A 19,174-nucleotide genomic window follows, 5' to 3' on the forward strand; every position below is an offset into this window, starting at 1 on the left:
GAATCACGTTCTTCTTTTCTCGTACCCGTCGGGGGCCTCTCAGCACTTACTTACACACATCCTATGCATCCAGGACGCCAACGTCGACGTTCCAAAGCTATGAACCATGGCACCAATTATGCGGCAGTGTAGCTTCAATGCAAACCGTCAGTTGCCCCGTGACTTCTCACGAACAACCACTTACCTACATCTTAGGTACATTAGGTACTCAGAAGGCTAAAAAGTCATCGAGCCCATATGATTTGATGAGTGATCTCGATGTGTACAATTATACCCACGACAAAATCATATTTCAGCCCATATATAGAGTCATAGAATCTCTAATCTTATTATCTATGTCTAGTCACGTGGGTCCAAAGACTTTCGGCCTTCCGAGTAACAACTCTACTCTTCATAGAAGAGTAGTGCGCCAAGATGGCGGACCGCACGAGACCGCTGTCCCTCGCCTCCACGTTTGCAGGACTTTGAATTCACGCGAGAGCTGAGAGTTGCATTTGGGTAGATACCGATAGCTACCTGCAGGCGATACATAACTGGCATGTCTCGTCTCGCCTCTCTTTTGCTGCCAACGCTTGCGGATGGCTGGTAGTTAGCGGCTGCCCCCAACGGTACCGGATAACCGAACGGCGACTGCCTGAACATCTCCATTTGACGAGCTGAAAGTTCAAAGGAGCTCTAGACGGGGCCGGAATGTCAGGCGACTCGCTCATGGAAGGAAAGCCCCTGGGCGCGCGCGGGCCTTGCCACGATCGAGCGGAGGGAAAAGAAAACGACGGAGAGTGATCCTTCCTTCCTTGTCTGTTATCGTCATTTGGCCCCCCTGCATGGCGGGTACCGACGCTTACACTCGGCGGAAGACGACGAGGTGGCGTACTGTCAGATCTTTGTTTCCGTTCCCTTGGTAGAGGAAGTACGTACGTGCTCGGATTGATAACAACGTCAACATCGGCCTTGCAGTACATACGGGTTCAGATATCGGCTGAAACATTCCATCGCCGACCCTCATATACGACTCTTCAGCGCTATATGGAGTACGGATTGGGAAGTGGGGAGGCGCGGGAGTGGTAGGTACTGTCTTGGGGGAGCTTGATAACTATCGAGGTCGCCTGGATTGTACCGGTCTGGTTAGAAGGGTCCACCGGCTCGGAAGTCGGAAGTCGGAAGTCTCAATTCAAAGCTAGGAAGCTGAATGTACTTTCTTTATATAAAAGTCACTGCCCCGTCGCAATGGCCGAGTGATTCATAAACATTGCCTCTGCACCTCTGCCTCTGACTCACCATCATAACTCAATTCCTCCCCGTGGGCATACCTCATACCTCAATGGCGCCTCCACCAGCAACAATTGTGGATCTGAACTCCACCGCCGTCAACGAGGTCCTCTGCAAGTCCAATGTCACCGCCTCCGCCGTTCCAGCAAGGCCCGTCACCGATGACCCAGTCCTGGCCGAGCTCGACGCCTCCAAGCTGAAGACTACCTTCACCAACTCGCCCAAGCCTTACTCCCGGCCGGAGTCCACACAATGGGGGAAGTCCGACGCAACCACCGATCACTGGGTGACCGTCAGGTGGACCGATACCGTGGGCTGGCACGCACCAGAACTGCGTCCATACACTCGTATGGATCTCTGGCCCACCGCGTCGTGCCTGCACTATGCCACCGAGTGCTTCGAGGGATTGAAGGCATACCGCGGTTACGACGGCAAGATCCGCCTGTTCCGTCCGGCCAGGAATGCTTCCCGCTTCTTGCTCTCTTCGACCCGCATTGCGTGCCCGGATTTCCCCCCCCACGCTGTCGAAGAACTAATCAAGGCGCTGGTTTCCGTGGACGCGGATAAGTGGCTGCCGGAGCCCGGAACCTTCCTCTACATTCGACCCACTATGATCGGAACCGGCCGCGCCCTTGGTGGTAAGTTGTTCCTTGATGGGTCCCTAAATATATTAGTTATAACTAACGGGATCTGCGTTCTTAGTGCAGAAGCCCCGCGAGGCGCTCCTCTACATCGTCATGGCGCTCTTCCCCAAGCTGGACGGTCCCATGAAGCTCCTAGCTAGCTCGGAAGACAGCATCCGCGCGTGGCCCGGAGGATTCGGCTACGCCAAGGTGGGCGCAAACTACGGCCCCTCGCTGATGGCGCAGAAGGAGGCGCAAAGTCGGGGGTTCAACCAGATTCTCTGGCTTTTCGGACCGGACGCATCCGTCACCGAGGCTGGCGCCTCGAATTTCTTCTGCGTCATCCGCAACAGGGAGACCACGAAGCTGGAGCTCATCACCGCGCCGCTGGATGACAAGATCATCCTCGACGGGATCACGAGACGTTCGGTGCTGGAGCTCGCCCAGGAGCGGCTGTCGGAAGAGCTCGTGGTAGTGACAAAAAAGTACACTATGGCGGATCTGGCGTTGGCGCACGACGAGGGTCGTTTGATCGAGGCGTTCGCTGCGGGCACGGCATTCTTTGTAGCGCCGGTGACGCAGATTCACTTCCGGGGCAAGGATATTGCGCCCAGTAAACTCGGCGGTGAAGGTACCTACACCAACAAGATCAAACAGTGGCTATCCGACATCATGTTCGGCAGGGCCGCTCACGAATGGGGGGTCGTCGTCGAGGAGAAGGGTTTCGAGAATGAAGTTGTCGATGAGGTTGAAATCGAAGAGATGATCAGGAAAATCAAGGAGCTCAAGCAGGGCAAGGCCTGGGAAGCTGCTTACGAGCGGGTCCGGAGCGAAGAGCTCGGAGAGGATACCGATTAAAAATGAAAGTCCGTAGATGGTAGAAGTGTTTCCGGAGAAGATTCCGTACGCACTGCCTAAGTAAGTGGGTACTGGGGCCTTCTCTATGGGTGTTTTCTGCTTTAGATGGGAGGTGTTTGGTTTTTGGTTTTGGTCTTTGTTTATTTGTTCATTGCCGCTGTAACTTTGAGATCGGATTCTGCATACCTACTATAGTTGATTCTACAGTACATAAATCTTAGTTATATGGATCATATGGTTCTTGCAGGCGGAGAATGGCTGCGGAACATGTTTTATACCTTCCAGCTATCATACCACTGTTCGGTCCCATACCTCGTACGTTCCTCGGATCCAGAACCGTGGGTTCCATGCTCACGTTTGTGGCGGTTAAACGGTGCGATTACCCCGGTCCGTTGACTCGGTCTCTGCAGACATCGGCGGACACCGGCGGACACCCCTAGACACTCTGCTCTCCGCCACTCTCGTATCCACAACTACTTCCGCTCCCTTCGTTCCCCCCGCATACACCCCCAAATCCTCCTTTAAGTACCCCTATCGCACGACCTCCGTAATGTCCGAAACCCAGATCTCGTCGATTCTCCAGGGTGGATACCACCATCCGCTCTCCCGCCAGTGGCAGGCCGAGCGTCAGCTCACCAAGGTTTGTGTTACCCCACATCGCATCTCCCGCCTGCAGTTGCAATTGCATGCAAGTGCAGTGCAGCTAATTCCCAACTTAACTCTGTAGTCGGCTCTCGTCTACCCTATATTCATCACCGACAATCCCGATGAAGAGACTCTCATTCCCTCGCTTCCCGGCCAGGGCCGTCGCGGTGTCAACAAGCTCATCCCGTTCCTGACCCCGCTTGTCGAGCGCGGACTTCGATCCGTCATCCTCTTCGGTGTCCCGCTTGCGGACGGCGCGAAGGACGAAACCGGCTCGCAGGCCTCCGCTGCCGACGGTCCCGTGGTTCTCGCCATCAAGGCCATCAAGAAGGCGTTTCCCAAGATGTTCGTCATGTGCGATGTGTGTCTCTGCGAATACACCAGCCATGGCCACTGTGGAGTGCTCAACGCCGACGGAACACTCAACCAGGCGGAGAGCTGCAAGCGTATTGCGGCCACCGCCGTCGACTATGCCCGTGCCGGTGCCGACTGTGTCGCTCCGTCGGACATGAACGACGGACGCGTCCTCGCTATCAAGAAGGGCCTCCTCGAGGCGGATGTCGGTCACAAGGTCATGCTCATTTCCTATGCGGCGAAGTTCTCTGGCTGCCTTTACGGCCCGTTCCGTGATGCTGCTGGATCGGCCCCTTCGTTCGGCGACAGGAAATGTTATCAGCTCCCGTCCACCGGCCGTGGTCTCGCTCGTCGTGCGATCCGCCGTGATCTCGGTGAGGGCGCTGACGGAATCATGGTCAAGCCTGCCGGATGGTTCCTGGATGTTCTCAGCGACGCGAAGGATATCGCCAAGGACGTTCCGATCTCTTGCTACCAGGTCTCGGGAGAGTTCGCCATGATCCACGCGGCTGCCGAGAAGGGTGTCTTCGACCTCAAGACTGCTGCGTTGGAATCCCTGAACGGAATGTTGCGCGCTGGAGCCAACACTATCCTCACCTATTTCACCGAGCAGATCTTGTTGGAGGGATGGCTGGACGAGGAATAAGCGGGCATCGCTTGGCCTTATTGATGTTCTGGTTCTGATTTGCGTTGTGCGGTGTTGTGAAAAGTGAGAAAAGTGCGCAATTACGATGATGATTTGATGGATGGTGCATAAAGGTTCCGCTATCACAAAACAGGGGAGGGAATCATACGCTTTGCTTCTTCACAAATTCTGTACTTTTCTGTTTCTGTGTTTAATGAGATCCCACCTTTGTTTTCTGTGATGTAAATCGGAATGGTAGTCTCATTAACTTTCGCCTGACAACCACAGCCACAGCCATAGCCATCGTGGGCATCCAGGCCATCGTGACACAGCCGTAATCAATCATTTCCATCCTTCACCGCATCTCTCAGCTGGCGACCTCAGTGGTAGAATCATCCAGCGAATCGTAAAGTGGCATGAGCTTGATTAAAGCAGGAAATTCACGGTATCACTGTACTAGCAGAGCACCGCATCCTATCCAGCAATCAGGTCAATGGCTGTGGATATGTTACACGCATGCACTCGGACTACATCGCCCATCTCCACGAGTGAGGACCCAGATAAGTATTTGGTATCAATCTCATCTTTGCACCGCTGCTGCAGCAACACGTGCGTCATTCGGGAGGTCAACCGACTAGTGTATTGTATTTCCGTATATGGCTTGGCGCGCTCAAACCCTAGGGTCGGTAGCGGCGAAGCGCACGCCAGTGAAAAAAGACGCTAGTGCGTGCGGGAGCTCGCGATTCCTGAATGACCTCAATTTTTTTGCTTCCCTTCCTCTCCTTCTTTTCTTTCTTCCCCATCGCTCCTGTTACTTAGCTTGCTAACCAACACGCCCGATTTTCGACATCGACCTCGAAAGCAATCTTGACTTCATCTCGAATACAATTTCCCCACTTCCTTCGACCTATCTAGAAGACACTTACAGCTTACTTCACGGGTGAGTGCTTCTTGGCTATCTTTATCCCAACATTTTTCTTCCTATTCCTAGAGCTCGTCGCGTTCGCAGAACACCTGAGCTACAGCGGCGTCTTCTTAGACGCTGTTGTTTGCGCTGTGTGTCTGGTTGGTCGGCGGCGAGTTCCGCTCCGCCAACGTGGAGCCGCATCATCTTCCCCATCCTTGTCCACCCATCGGCATCAGCAAGACTGACTTTGATCTTGATCGCGTCCAGTTAACCTTCACGCAATGGAGCCGTCACGCTTCACACCCTTCGGCAAGAAGACGCCTACGCTCACGCCCGGCATCTCGAACACATCCGTTGGGAACGAGAACACACCTAACACAAACGACAACATGACGTCGCCTACTACACCTCCTACTTCAAGAATCGCGTCTACTGGCGTCGCGCCAACGACCCCTTTCACGACGAACACGAACAGCCAGAGGAATCTGAATGGAAGCAGTTCAAAGAAACGGTCGATCAGCCAATTCTTCAGTGACGTACCCAAGACCACCGCATTCAATTCAAGCGAGATGGCAACACCGAACAGAAGGCCCGGTCCTCCGCCCCGTCGTATCACCAAAGTCGAGAAAACGCCCGGCAGAGTTCGCCCGCAGCCCCCCAGCCTGAACAAGAGTATGGAATCGAAGGATTCACAAACCGAGCCTGAGGTTCCGGCACGTCGCCCGGTTTTTCCCTTTTCGACCCACCAGAACACGCTTCGCCAGAACACCTCGTCGAGGTCGTTTCATTACTTCGGGGAGCCGACGCAGATAGTTCCGCCCAGTGAGAGGAAGAACTTGTTTGGACAGAGGCTACCACCCCTACCGCCACAAGCACAGTCAGAGCCAGTGCCTCCTACCCCGATGGCTAGTGCATCGTTTCCTACTGGACTCGTGAACCCTCCGAATACCGCGTCTCAGCTTAGAGATATCAAGAGTTTCTCCGGCGTTAGCGTTGCGCCGTCTACACCTAGCGCGGCCAGGCAATTGCCCCCTCTGTTACCTAAATCTGACTTCGCTTCTAAGTTGAGGAGCAAGATTGTGACAGCCGGCAAGAAGATACCACGAACGTTTCACAAGATCAACGAGCGTATGGCAGAGCGCGAGGCCACCAGGAAACTCGAGATAGCTAAGGCTAAGCAGACGCGTGGAAATCCTCTCGAGAGTGTGGAGAAAGCCCGGACCATGCTGGAAGAAATTAAGGCAGAGAGAGAAGAAGAGGCTCGCATGGACTACTATCGTGCCAAGCGTTTGAAGGAAGCAGAAGAAGCGGGGGAGGAGACGCGCAACCGGGATCGCTACACGCAGGGCTTAGCGCCGTCCTCTTTCGTGGAGGAGTCGACTGAGGCAGATGAATCCGATATATCCGAATTTGACACTGGCTCCGAGGACGAGGGGTCTTTGAACGAGCAGCCGGAGGAAGCGCCGCCGTTTAATTGGGCATCTGCTTCGTACGCCCCAAGCGCCACCCCTGCCAAACAATCGACTTCGTCCAGAGGCCCGAAATCACCTGAAGTCATCAACCTTATTAGCGATTCGGAAGATGCTGACGACGAGCCTGCTGAAAAAGCACCCACCATCAAGAAGAAAGTCTCGTTTTCTACGAACTCGGACGAAGACGATGATACGACTCAGCGCATGGAGGAGGGTATCTTGCCGCATCGCGACTCGAGTCCAGTGGAGACTTCAGACGACGAAGACGAGGAGCTTGCTGAGAAAGCACCCACCATCAAGAAGAAAGTCTCGTTTTCTACGAACTCGGACGAAGACGATGATATGACTCAGCGCATGGAAGAGGGTATCTTGCCGCATCGCGACTCGAGTCCAATGGAGACTTCGGACGATGACGATGACGAAGAGTCTGCCGAGAAGGCACCCACCAACAAGAAGAAAGTCTCGTTTGCTGAAAACTGGGACCAAAATGATGATACGACTCTGAGCATGGAGGAGAGTGTGTTTCCGCGTCGCGACTCGAGTCCGGTGGAGCTTTCGGAAGAGGAAGAATCCGACTCGTCCAGACTGGAGGACTCGCACATTGACGAACCCGGCTCTTCTAGAGTGGAGCTCTCCTACAATGCAGAATTCGACTCCTCCAGAGTGGATCTCTCCGACAATGCAGAACTCGACTCGTCGAGAGTGGAGTCGGACGATGACGAATCGAACGTGTCCAGAGACTCTATTCGCAGTGAATCTTTCGACGTTGAGCCAGAATCCTACAATCATGCGTCGGGTTGGCCTGGGTACGGTGATGTTTCGGGTTCGCCTGTGTATGATGTTTCGGGTTACAGCGATGACTCGGAAGACAACGAAACTTTACGGGAGGCGGAGGTATACTTGCCTAGTATGGGATCGGATAGTTCTCTCGCGTTCAATATGACGGAAGACGTTTCGGAAGACTTTTCGCAAGAAGAGGATGAAGAAGAATCACATTATGATGAAGTCGAATCGTCCAATGAAGAGTCTCACAACGCGGATACAAGACAAATGCTTCCTCGGGAGTTTCTTTCGTATTCGGATGAGGAGGATCTGGAGGAACCACCTGTCGCATCGTCAACGCCGTTGCGTAAGGCGGTCCTTGAGAAGGAATCTGCCACCGTTGTGGAAGCATCCGTCACCGCTACAGAGGTAGAACCCGAGGAAGGAGACGCGACAAGGAGATTGGATCAGGACAACTCTGTCGGCCACTTCACTGCCCTGGATCTTTCGCTGTTCGGGCCTGATGGTACACTCGGTGGTGCCAACCAGAATGAGGAAGATGAAGAGTCTGCCAAGGCGGATACAAGACAAATGCTTCCACGGGAGTTTGTCTCTGATTCGGATGAGGAGGGCCACAATCAGGAGAAGAGTCCGCAGCAGACGATGCAAACGGAGACTACGATGGACGCTCAGCCATCCGAACAATTAACTGAGGAAGAGCCCAAAGAGGCAAATGAAGAAGAGTCCACCAGAATGAATAATGACAACACTGCCGGTCACTTCACCGCCCTGGATCTATCGCTGTTTGGGCCTAATGTCACATTCGGTGGTTCCAACCAGGAGGAGAGCGACGAAAAGTTTCATAACGAGAATGACGAAGAGGCTCACGAGGAGGATACAAGACAAATGCTTCCACGGGAGTTTGTCTCTGATTCGGATGAGGAGGGCCACAATCAGGAGAAGAGTCCGCAGCAGACGATGCAAACGGAGACTACGATGGACGCTCAGCCATCCGAACAATCAACTGAGGAAGAGCCCAAAGAGGCAAATGAAGAAGAGTCCACCAGAATGAATAAGGACAACACTGTAAGTCACTCCACTGCCCTAGATATTTTGCTGTTCGGACCTAATGTCACTGGTGCCAACCAGGATGAGAATGACGAAGAGTTTGAAAACGAGAATGACGAAGAGGCTCACGAGGCGGATACAAGACAAATGCTTCCACGGGAGTTTGTCTCTGATTCGGATGAGGAGGGCCGCAATCAGGAGAAGAGTCCACAGCAGACGATGCGAATGGAGACTACGATGGACGCTCAGCCATCTACGCAATTAACTGAGGAACAGCCCAAAGCGGCGGTAGAAGACGAGTCGATGAGAATGAATAAGGACAGCTCTCTCCGTCGCTTCATCGCTTCCGTGGATCATAGACTGCTAGGACCCCACGTCACATTCGGTGGTGACAACCCGGAGGATCAAAATGAAGCGTCTCACAAGGCGGATACCAGACAAATGCTTCCTCGTGAGTTTCTTTCGGATTCGGATGAGGGGGATTTGGAGGAACCACCTGTCGCATCGTCTACTCCGTTGCGTAAGGCGGTCCTTGAGAAGGAATCTGCCACTGTTGTGGAAGCACCAGTCACCGCTATAGAGGTAGAACTCGAGGAACCTCTTCGATTCGACGAGGTAGAGGAAGGAGACCAGACAAGGAGATTGGTTAAGGACAGCTCTCTCGGTCGTTTCATCACTGCCCTGGATAATACGCTATTTGGACCCGATGTCACAACCGGTAGTGCCAACCCGGAGGATCAAGATGAAGATTCTCACAAGGCGGATACCAGACAAATGCTTCCTCGGGAGTTTCTTTTGGATGAGGATGAGGATCGCAGTCATAAGAAGAGTACACAGCAGACGATGGAAACGGAGACTACGGTGGACGCTCAGCCTTTCCATGAAAATACCGATGAAGAGTATAATTCCGAAGATGTTCGCACAGGAAGTTACTACGAGGACTTCGGCGACATCGGCTCCAATTTGTCTGAAGCCGAACAGAAGAGGGAGCAACAGAGATTGGAGGAAGATTTCGAAAAGGAAACGGCGGCAGAGCGGGTATCCTCTTCGGGGACGGAGGAGGTGCCACAGCCGAAACAGACTCCGGTAGATGATGAGGAGCTTGTGGACTTTGAGGGCTCAACCATGATGTCGCTTCCGGGGTACAGGTACCAGGAGCGGTCGAGAGCGCCAAAGGCCCAGACCAGTATGCCAATGCTGGAGGAGGCGGAAGAAGAAGAAGGGGAGCACGATATGAGGGAGCTTTCTGAGTATGGAGACGCAGCGACATACGTGGAATCCAATTCCAGCTCAGAATACGAATATGAGCCCGACTCATTCGGAGAAGCTTCTATCGCGGACGATGAGGTCGACGAAGCCTCCAAGCAGATGTTAATGGAGATGTGCCTGGCGAAGGAGGCTGCTCCCGGCGAACCTCAGGGTCCCACTGCTCCGGAAGCCGATGGAGTGATCGAAGAGACCGTCAATGCTGTGGACTCTGTGACTACTGTCGAGACCGAGACTTGCGAGATTACCGAGCGCGTCGACGAAGATCCTACTGCTCCGGAAGCCGATGGAGTGATCGAAGAGACCGTCAATGCTGTGGACTCTGTGACTACTGTCGAGACCGAGACTTGCGAGATTACCGAGCGCGTCGACGAAGATCCTACTGCTCCGGAAGCCAATGGAGTGATCGAAGAGACCGTCAATGCTGTGGACTCTGTGGCTACTGTCGAGACCGAGACTTGCGAGATTACCGAGCGCGTCGACGAAGATCCTACTGCTCCGGAAGCCAATGGAGTGATCGAAGAGACCGTCAATGCTGTGGACTCTGTGACTACTGTCGAGAACGAGACTTGCGAGATTACCGAGCGCGTCGACGAAGATCCTACTGCTCCGGAAGCCAATGGAGTGATCGAAGAGACCGTCAATGCTGTGGACTCTGTGACTACTGTCGAGACCGAGACTTGCGAGATTACCGAGCGCGTCGACGAAGAAGAGCGCGTCCACGAAGAGGAGCCCGTTAACAAAGAGGAGCCCGTGAACGAAGAGGAGACGGCCAAGGAAGAGGAGTGCATCAACGAAGAGCATGGCTCCAATGAAGTTGAAACCAACGAGCCTGTCAAGGAGGCAACCGAGGTGGACACCGAGGAGAACGTCAAGGTTGACACTTCCGAGATTGTCAGCAAGGGGCTCGCCACCCCGGAAACGTCCACCGCCGAGGCGGTGGACACTGACATCTCGGTGAAGGAGGAGCCTTCCGAGGCCACAGGGGTCGCTAGCGCCCCTGTCTATGAGGGCCGCGTTCTACGGAATCGGTCCATCACTCCCATAACTGGGCCCCCCGTGGCGAAAAAGCGGGGGGCGAAGCGCAATGTGCCCCCAGTTGAGGGGGATCATGTGGAGGAAGGGGCCCCTTCCCCGCCAAAGAAGGCCCGCGTTGGCCGCCCTCGCAAGATGGCACCGGCGAAGGTCGAGCCACCGACCGAGGCCCGCAATCTGCGGCCTCGGTCAACGACCCCGCTTGTGCCAGCGGCGGTTCCGGTGGCTGCGCCTGCCAAGAGGGTGGCCAAGCGCAAGGCGGCACTAGTGGCTGATGGGCCCGCCGTCGAGCCCCGCAATCTGCGGTCTCGCTCGACGACGCCGTTTGTCCCCGCTGGTGTTCCAGCGGCTGCGCCTGCCAAGAGGGCAGGCAAGCGCAAGGCTGCCGCGATGGACGGTGAGCAGCCCGTGGCCGAGCCCCGCAATCTGCGGTCTCGGTCCACGACACCGTTCGTCGCGGCTGGTGTTGCGGTTGCCGCCCCGGCCAAGACGCCCACCAAGCGCAAGGCTCCGGCCAAGCGTACAACCAAGGCCTCCTCGGTGGCGGAAGCCGAGGAGGCCGCGGTTGAGGGGGGTGAGGAGGAGGAGAAGCCCCTCCCGATGGCCAAGGGGCGGCCGCGCAAGGCTCCGGCCAAGCGCGCGCTCAAGGCCTCCTCGGTGACGGAAGCCGAGGAGGCCGCGGTCTCGGGAGGGGAGGAGGAGGAGAGGACGACTGCGACGCCTGCAAAGGCTCGCAAGGGTAAGGCAGCTACGGCTGCCGCCCGCCGTTCTACTCGCTCGAAGTAGACCCCCGGGGAGGGGGGGGAAGATGTGGGTGGTGTTTTTGGTTTTGTTTTGTTTTTGGTTTTTGTTTGTTTTTGTGTTTTTGTCAGTTTTTTTTTGTCTGTAACTAAAATTACGACTTTTTTTTCTGATTCGACTGTATTGTGTGTTTATGGGGGGCTCCTGGTGGCGTTTTGTGTTTTTTCCATCTTTACTCATTTGTAGTCATAGGGGGGGGTGCATCGGGAAGTGCGCATTTTGGTATCATTGTTATCTACAGTACTCCACGCTTGGGTATGTACTTTGTTTATTCGTAATATGAATGGGAATAGGTGGGGATCGTTGGGAGGAAGGGAAATCATAGATAGATAGGTAGACGGTTGCTAGTTATGTTTTATTGCACATAAACTACTTGCTTACCTACTGGATATCGACGTGCTCGCTGGCTGTGGGTGAAATTGCCTGAGAACTTCTATTGAGTATCGACCGCGAGTCTGCGGTAACTACTACAAAGGTCAGAACCAGACCCACCTGCCCGGCCGAGCTGAGTTTCTGCCCAGCACTCGGCCCTACACATCAACCGCACCCATCATAGGTAAATACCGCACCGACGCCGGCCCGCCGAAGCATCAGTCCGAGACCCTGAGACGCACTGTGAGCGTGAATGAGCGGTTGAGCGCTCATAGGTTGTCGTGGTCGAGTGAGGGTGAGGGAGACGCACTCTGAGCGTGAATGAGCGGTTGAGCGCTCATAGAGTCATAGGTTGTCGTGGTCGAGTGATAGGTAGGGTTGCAAGAACATGCGGCTGCGGCAGCGGTTGCGGTCGTTGAGCGCCCCGCGGCGGGGATGGCTCCTAGGAGTTCGGGATGGCGGGTCCGCCGGCCGGGCCGAGTTATCCCCTTCGTCTGGCCTACCTACCCAGGTCTCGGTGCGATGCCGATGTTGCCCGACAGATATATAGACAGACAGCCGGGCGGACGGAACAGGCCAAAGAACGAACCTGCGAACGAAAAAAGCAGCTCTTATTTATTGTGGGGGCTCGAGGAGTTGCGGTTTACATAGTCCTCGGTGATGCTCGGTGACGCTCGAGACGCCGTTTTCCGCGGTGGGAGGCGGAATTAACTAGGTGGGTATGTAGCGGCCCGAGTGCTGCGAACACAACTTCCAAGGTGCGAGCACACGGGCGGAATACTTACACGGGTGGGGTGGGGGGAGGGGGGAGACGCACTCTGAGCGTGAATGAGCGTTCGAGCGCTCAAAGGTCGTCGTGGTCGAGTGATAGCTTGAGTTGGAACGGGACGTTGAGTGTGGCTCACGACGGGGATGGTTCCTGTTCGGCATGGCGGGTTGGCTGGTCTGGTCGGGCCGAGGCGGGAGTGTCATTGATGGTTTCTTGGAGCTGTTATTCACTTCGCCTGGCCTCGGTGCGGCGCCTCAGTTGCCCGGCAGACAGGCAGACAGACGGAATAGGTAGACCAACGAACGAAAAGCAGCTCTTATTTCCAGGTCTAGAATGAACTCCTTACATTTCCCAACGCCCCGTAATCAAAGAAAGAGAGAAAACCATACCATTCCGATGAAAATATTAGAGTTGGAGATGTATAATACCCCGGAGAAAAGAAAGAAAGGAAAAAAGTAGAAAAAAAGTCTATCTATAACTACAAAGTACATCTAGGTATCATAGTCCTAACCCACGGACAATGACCCACACACCGACGGGCACCACCACATTATCATTAACGCCCGTCGCCGTAGCCTCGAGCATACTCCCCCACGCGCCCGCAAACAGCAGTTTCGCCCAGACCATTACCCCCCAGTCCCCCATGTCAGTGCCGACGATCCACAGTCTCGCCACGACCAGCCCGGAAACCACCGCTACCGTGAATGCCAGGCTGCCCTCCACGCTCTTCCCGCCTTTCCAGCCCCACTTGTGGCGGCCGAACCGGCGGCCGATGAGGGATGCCGCCGCGTCGCCGAGGCCAACGCACGCAACGCCGGTGGAAAACGTGAGGGATGCGGGCTCTTCCCAGTCCCAGCCGCTCTGGCAGCGTGAGGCGAGGGTCAGCCACCAGCCCATGCCGGCGCCGACGAGGAGGAACACATGCGAGATGACCATGGGGCCCTTGAGGTCGCGGCCGTCAACGTATGGTTGCAGGAACCGGGCGATGTATTGACTAGCGGGGGGAAGTTGGCCGGCACGGATTAGGTCAACGAGTAGGAACAGGGCTACGGCAATGCTGAGGCAGAGGTGGGTGAACGGTGGGTCGAGCAGCCCAGGGATCAGAAACATGGGCACCACCATGCCGTGGAATATCTTGCGGCGGGTATCAACCTCCAGCTTGTGTGCAAATGTCGTCACCACGGTGAGTCCGATGGTGAGGATGACAGCCCAGAAGCCGACGATGCCTAGTCGCAAATTTGCCGCTGCCGTGGACCCAGCCGTTACGCAATATCCAGATCCGGGACTGAACCGGTCCACGAGTCGCTGATACCAGCTCTGACCGCAGAACACGTAGCCAGGAGCCCATACAAATGGGTCCATACCGTCAAGGGCATGATCCCTGATGTAAGGCCTCAACGCAAAGAAAACACTTCCCAGCACAATGCTGTATACACATGCAGTATATCCCAGCCGGCGCACCCTGGCTTGTTCCTTGGTGAGCGTAGCAAAATATGATCCCTTTCTGGGCTTGGCCTGCCGCCTGATGGGCGTGGTGATCTCCGCCTCGCTGTCGCTTGCTTGAGTGTACGTAGACCAAATGCCTTTCTCCAGTCCTGCCAACCTGCGCAGCCGACTGGCCCCAATGATGGCGTATCCGGCACGCCGAAAGCGGTGGATGGGAACACGGGCGAGCATAACATTCCATGAGATGACGTCTTCGCATAGAAGAAAAACAGCCACACCACCGCCCCATACCAGAGCCCTAAGGATGACAGCTTGCGGAGATGACGCATGGAAGAGAAGGTTGATCAGCGCCGACGAGAGCAGACGCAGCTCGCTCGAAGTCAAGGATGGATGTAGGATGCTCGTCAGAGCAGAAGTTAAAGTTATATTAATGGGTGTGATGAGGGAGAGCGTGTCGTTGATTGGTATTTGGCCCTGATCCCACTGGGACGGCAGTAGTGGTAACAGCGACAAAAGCCACTGCAGGTTCCATGAAGACGCCAGTATAGGTGGTAGGTTGGAGATCGATAGGACCAGGTTAACCAGCAGGAACGGATTCGAAATGCCTGCTCCTACCGGTGTGAGGGACAGCGCGATGAGGACAGGAAATAGCGATGGATATAGCAACGGCGAAGGATCAAGTGAGCGCGGAAGCTGCACGGTGCCGTCACGTAGCAGCACCCGGAAGGGATACGCGGCGACCAAGCCTAGATATGGAATCAACCAACATATGACCTCTACGTAGCCATCAGCACCTAGAACTTCGAGCAAATCGACGCACACCATAAGGAACGGGGGTGGGCCGGCCGACCTTTCTTTCGGAGCAGCATCTCCCGCCAAGCTCTATTTTCCTGTCCCAACAGAGCGACAACAACCAGCACCAGCGACAGCGCAACCTCGATAGCCCTTCTGATGAAGGCGATACCCGCTCTCTTCTTTGGCCTTTCCGCTTTCGACGGAGCCCCATTGCGTTGTCGTCCCCTCCCCCTTAACCCGCTGCCGTCACGGTTCCAAACCTCATCCTCGGAGGAGATGCGCCTTAGCGCTGGGGGCGCCGGGAGTCTTCGCGTCAATTCATCGTCGGCCTCCGTGCCGGACTCGGAATAGCTAGATTTCTGGGGGGTTCCAGGCTTCGAGGACTCGGGAGACGACAATAGCGCTGGAGTCGGGGGGTAGGAGTGGTGTTGAAGCGCAGGTCTTTTGGACTCCTGTCGACGGCGGTAGGGGTGCGGCGAACGCGACGGTTGACGGTTGGCGACAGGAGAGGTGGAGCGGGAGATGTCCAGCGTCGTCGATGTCGGAACCGAAAGGGTCTCAGCCTCCAGCACCGTCATACTTGGGGTGCGCGGAGGGGAGAGGGGGCCGTAGGTATCGCAGATGGTATTGTATATTTAGGCAGCTGAGACAAACAGCAGCTAATAGGAGGAGCTCTGTCTACGCGGCCACGCTTCGACTTTACTCTGGTCGCGAAGTAAAGTACAAAGCCGGTTGGTCGTTGTGGGGGGAAACAGAAAGGCAAACGTGTGGAGGTGTGTGGACGGACAAACTGGCTTCTGGTGACTTGGATGATTGCAGTGGGGAAACATCAGATTTCAAGATCAGCGTCTTTAGATCTTCAGCTGCAGACGCCGAACAGTGGGCGTGGCATGGCATGGTACGGTGTGTAGGGGGATTATTTTTTGTCGCAACGGTGTCAGCACAGACGAACGACTGACGCGGAGCCTGGAGGAAATCAGAGGAAATCTAATTCTGGATCGGCACCGAGCATGTGGGTCTTGGAGACTTGGAGGCTTGGAAGTTGGACTCCTGGGAGTCGGGACAGTGGGAGGCTTTGTGGCGCGAGAGAGGGGGTTGCGCCACTGGCGCCATAGAGTATGATAGGCGGCAGGGAAGCGATAGGGGGCAGTCGTTGAGGCTGGGGTGGCGTGTGCAATGGCTGGTGATAGGACATGTCGGAGTGACTTGTGGAGTGTGGCGTGTGGAGTGTGGAGTGTGGCGCGCAGCTGTTGATGGCTATGCGATGGCGAGAAACACCAAGTCTTTAAAACCTGACAGATAACATTGAGATGGCGGTGTGTATGTCACCACTTGTAACTGAAGATCAACAGCATGCACTAATACTCTATTACCCACCTACTTAGTTAGATACTCGGACCGGTGGATATTCAGGTTAATGGGTTAGGAGGGGAATCCTGAATGGCTCGCCAGCTTTTGGTTGGGTCGACAACGCTGAGCGCAGATCCAGAAGCACATATGATGTATGTACTATGTACTAGCCATAGGTACCAGTCCTCTGGCTCTACTTACTCTCTTCATCTATAGACTCTAGCTACATACACCACTCCCGGCCCATCGATCCCGCATGCCATCTCCTAGTTCACTGCCCAGCGGCGGATTCTCTTCGGCACGGCCTACCAACTAATCGGATCAGGTCAGTTCAGCTAACTTGACCGCCACACCATCCACGGCGTTCTACGTGGCGACTGCGAAGCCGAGCTTCCGATGCCTCGATAGCTTCGACACCAGCTTTGAGCGAACATGCCATTGCGTCCCGCTGTACTGTAGATCCCCTCTCTCGCGGTCATCTGTAGTGAGGTAGGGATCGCGGCGCCCGTCGGCGTGACGGTTGGTTACCTATACCTAAGAGTACATGGGCAGTCGAACGAGCCGTTGCGATGAAATGCCCAGGTGTCGGCTGCAATTTTCGGAATATTCCCACTCATCCGAACGGCTCCCCTCATCTCATCTCCGACCGCCAGACATTGCATTATTATCACCGCCGTTCATGTCATTGTCCGTTTCCAGCATGCAGCGTGGGAACTCGTCAGATGCCGTAGAGCGGGGGAAACCCCTCAACCAACGGCGAAAGCCACCCTTCGAGAAGCGATTCTCGCTCCCGGAGCCGCACACCTCGTCGCCGACGTCCGCTGCGAAACCGGCCTCGTTCACCGATGATTCGATCCCGGGGCTGCCCATCGTCCCGCCGACGACCGTCGAGGGACACGCCGAGAAGGAGCTCTCGGTGCGTAGACTCGACGATGTGCACCTGCACCTGTGGTGGGCGGGACGACCAGCCAACATCCGGCCCTTGCATTCGCAGCGGATGATGAAGCGCGACATCGTTCCGTCGGAGAACATCGGTCTGCACCTGGTGTGGTTCGATACGACGTACTACGTCAAGCCGCTGCCGGAGTGGCTGCTCAACTGGGACTACTACGACGAGGTGCTGTGTGCAGACGAGCAGCTGTTCCGCGCCGCCAACGGCCTCCTCAGCACCTACACGAAGCTGGTGCAGCACCCGAGCGATTTCCGGATCGCGCGTGAGCTGGGACTATTTCCCGATAGCTTGGAGCGATGGGAGGACTGGAGCCGAATCGCGGCGTCCGTCCAGAGAGGCAACGGCATCGCGGACGGCAACGTGAGCGAGCGCTACCGCTACGGTGAGCTCCGTCTCCGACGCCTAAATCACATCTACCGCATCTTCCGACGAGAAAACTACCACTCGGTGTACGCCCAGTACGACCAGTTCTTCTCCAAGAACTTTGCCTGGCTCCTGCTGCTGGTGGTATATCTCTCTGTCATACTCTCGGCCATGCAGGTCGTCCTCAGCACCGCAATAGAGAACGTCCCGTTCGAGAATGTTTCCTATTGGGTCTCGATTGCGGCGCTGGTGTTCATCGGCGTCGTCATAGGACTACAAGTGTTCCTGTTCGTGGGGCTGTTCCTGTACCATCTGGTGTGTACGATTCTCAACCTGGAGAGGGAAAGGGTGCCGTGGGCGGGTCATACGAAGGGGGGGTCATAGATTGGAGCTTTTATTTTGTTTGGAGGAGTGGCCGTTCCGGTATCCGGTTTCTGCGACGATGTATGCGCGCAGCATGTTTGTTTTCTTGTTTGTGTATACCATTTGCGTTTCAGATTAGTTCATAGTCGTTTCAGGCAGTGACGTTTGGGTACGGAAACATGTATACTATGAAGGAGGGTATATGACGGGGCAGGGCGGGGCAGGGCGGGGCAGGGCGGGGCAGGGCGGGGCAGGGCAGGGCGGGGCAGGGCGGGGCAGGGCAGGGCGGGGCAGGGCGGGGCAGGGCATGGCAGGGCAGGGCGGGGCAGGGCAGGGCGGGGCAGGACAATGGATGTTTTGTGGGTTATTGTTCCTATCAATCTGAGGCTCACGCGGGATGATACATAGATCACCTGGCTGCTTGGCTGTCCGGTTTCACATCGTTCCCGCAGATGTGTTCCCGCAAGTGTGTTTCTAATCGACGTCAAAACGGAAGTGACTCGATTCGGGGCGGTGGAGCGGGAATATTATCTATGTAATTACGGGAAGTTGAGCAAGACGGCTTTTTATGCTTTTCCCCGTCGACGGTTCAACAGATTTTGCGGTCCGGATCCGTTGAGGAGCACAAGCCCGGCTCACCGTGCTCTCACGAGTCATGACTCTGCTCATTGCCGTTGCGCATAGGATGCTCTGCTCGCTGGCATCGCGCATAGGGTGCTCTGCGCTTTAGGAATCCCGGGTTACGGATGGGCAATGACCCTGAGCAAGACAGAAGTCCTTATCCGAATCCATAGCCACCCCACCAACACCACCCCACCACCACCACCACCATTGAAGTTATGCGCCAGGGCACTCTGATGATCATTGATCACCAGTCCAAGGCATCCTCGCTTATCGTTTGCTGGGGCCAGGCGGCGTGGACGAAGGAAGTAACTGAATCCGACGACTGGCGAGCGGGCAGTGTAGAGTAGGGAGAGTACTAGTTAGTAGATACTAGTAGAGGGTTCCAATCTAGCGGGTGATGAGATATCTGAGCACAGCCAGTCGCGGCTAGAGAGATAGCAGGCGGCTAGCCACGG

General features: G+C 55.5%; 5 protein-coding genes across 5 annotated transcripts; 4 read left to right on the plus strand and 1 right to left on the minus strand.

The window, feature by feature from the left end:
* Positions 1-913: 913 nt before the first annotated feature.
* On the plus strand, positions 914-3,011 carry BZA05DRAFT_358869 (aminotransferase). The gene is made up of 2 exons (XM_051481455.1): positions 914-1,907; positions 1,972-3,011. The coding sequence occupies exons 1-2, from the start codon at positions 1,322-1,324 to the stop codon at positions 2,748-2,750; spliced, it is 1,365 nt and encodes a 454-aa protein (XP_051335783.1). The 5' UTR covers positions 914-1,321; the 3' UTR covers positions 2,751-3,011.
* A 155-nt stretch (positions 3,012-3,166) lies between these two features.
* On the plus strand, positions 3,167-4,653 carry BZA05DRAFT_410038 (uncharacterized protein). Its single transcript, XM_051484849.1, has 2 exons — positions 3,167-3,390; positions 3,478-4,653. The coding sequence occupies exons 1-2, from the start codon at positions 3,301-3,303 to the stop codon at positions 4,393-4,395; spliced, it is 1,008 nt and encodes a 335-aa protein (XP_051335784.1). The 5' UTR covers positions 3,167-3,300; the 3' UTR covers positions 4,396-4,653.
* A 909-nt stretch (positions 4,654-5,562) lies between these two features.
* BZA05DRAFT_421913 (uncharacterized protein) lies at positions 5,563-12,350 on the plus strand (the record flags this gene model as incomplete). The annotated part of the gene is made up of 5 exons (XM_051485760.1): positions 5,563-8,601; positions 8,665-11,623; positions 11,927-11,940; positions 12,166-12,300; positions 12,333-12,350. 5 exons carry the CDS (start codon positions 5,563-5,565, stop codon positions 12,348-12,350), a joined length of 6,165 nt encoding a protein of 2,054 aa, XP_051335785.1.
* A 767-nt stretch (positions 12,351-13,117) lies between these two features.
* On the minus strand, positions 13,118-16,082 carry BZA05DRAFT_410049 (uncharacterized protein). The gene is made up of 2 exons (XM_051484850.1): positions 15,123-16,082; positions 13,118-15,048 (listed from the first exon to the last, which is right to left on the minus strand). The coding sequence occupies exons 1-2, from the start codon at positions 15,643-15,645 to the stop codon at positions 13,325-13,327; spliced, it is 2,247 nt and encodes a 748-aa protein (XP_051335786.1). The 5' UTR covers positions 15,646-16,082; the 3' UTR covers positions 13,118-13,324.
* A 1,198-nt stretch (positions 16,083-17,280) lies between these two features.
* Positions 17,281-18,325, plus strand: BZA05DRAFT_410056 (uncharacterized protein). Its single transcript, XM_051484851.1, has one exon. It carries the CDS (start codon positions 17,415-17,417, stop codon positions 18,114-18,116), a length of 702 nt encoding a protein of 233 aa, XP_051335787.1. The 5' UTR covers positions 17,281-17,414; the 3' UTR covers positions 18,117-18,325.
* The last annotated feature ends 849 nt before the right edge of the window (positions 18,326-19,174 follow it).

Source organism: Tricharina praecox, assembly GCF_024521635.1.
Source record: "Tricharina praecox strain CBS 144465 chromosome Unknown BZA05scaffold_31, whole genome shotgun sequence".
In the NCBI taxonomy this organism is placed as follows: Eukaryota; Fungi; Ascomycota; class Pezizomycetes; order Pezizales; family Pyronemataceae; genus Tricharina; species Tricharina praecox.

What these genes read in the sequence shown, in the direction of transcription:
- BZA05DRAFT_358869 (XM_051481455.1), top strand. Translation starts at nt 1,322, where the DNA reads ATGGCGCCTCCACCAGCAACAATTGTGGATCTGAACTCCACCGCCGTC. An exon ending in AACCGGCCGCGCCCTTGGTG is followed by an intron (nt 1,908 to 1,971) that starts GTAAGTTGTTCC and finishes CTGCGTTCTTAG; the next exon opens with TGCAGAAGCCCCGCGAGGCG.
- BZA05DRAFT_410038 (XM_051484849.1), top strand. Translation starts at nt 3,301, where the DNA reads ATGTCCGAAACCCAGATCTCGTCGATTCTCCAGGGTGGATACCACCAT. An exon ending in CCGAGCGTCAGCTCACCAAG is followed by an intron (nt 3,391 to 3,477) that starts GTTTGTGTTACC and finishes TTAACTCTGTAG; the next exon opens with TCGGCTCTCGTCTACCCTAT.
- BZA05DRAFT_410049 (XM_051484850.1), bottom strand. Translation starts at nt 15,645, where the DNA reads ATGACGGTGCTGGAGGCTGAGACCCTTTCGGTTCCGACATCGACGACG. An exon ending in GATGCTGCTCCGAAAGAAAG is followed by an intron (nt 15,049 to 15,122) that starts GTCGGCCGGCCC and finishes ATGGCTACGTAG; the next exon opens with AGGTCATATGTTGGTTGATT.
- BZA05DRAFT_410056 (XM_051484851.1), top strand. Translation starts at nt 17,415, where the DNA reads ATGATGAAGCGCGACATCGTTCCGTCGGAGAACATCGGTCTGCACCTG.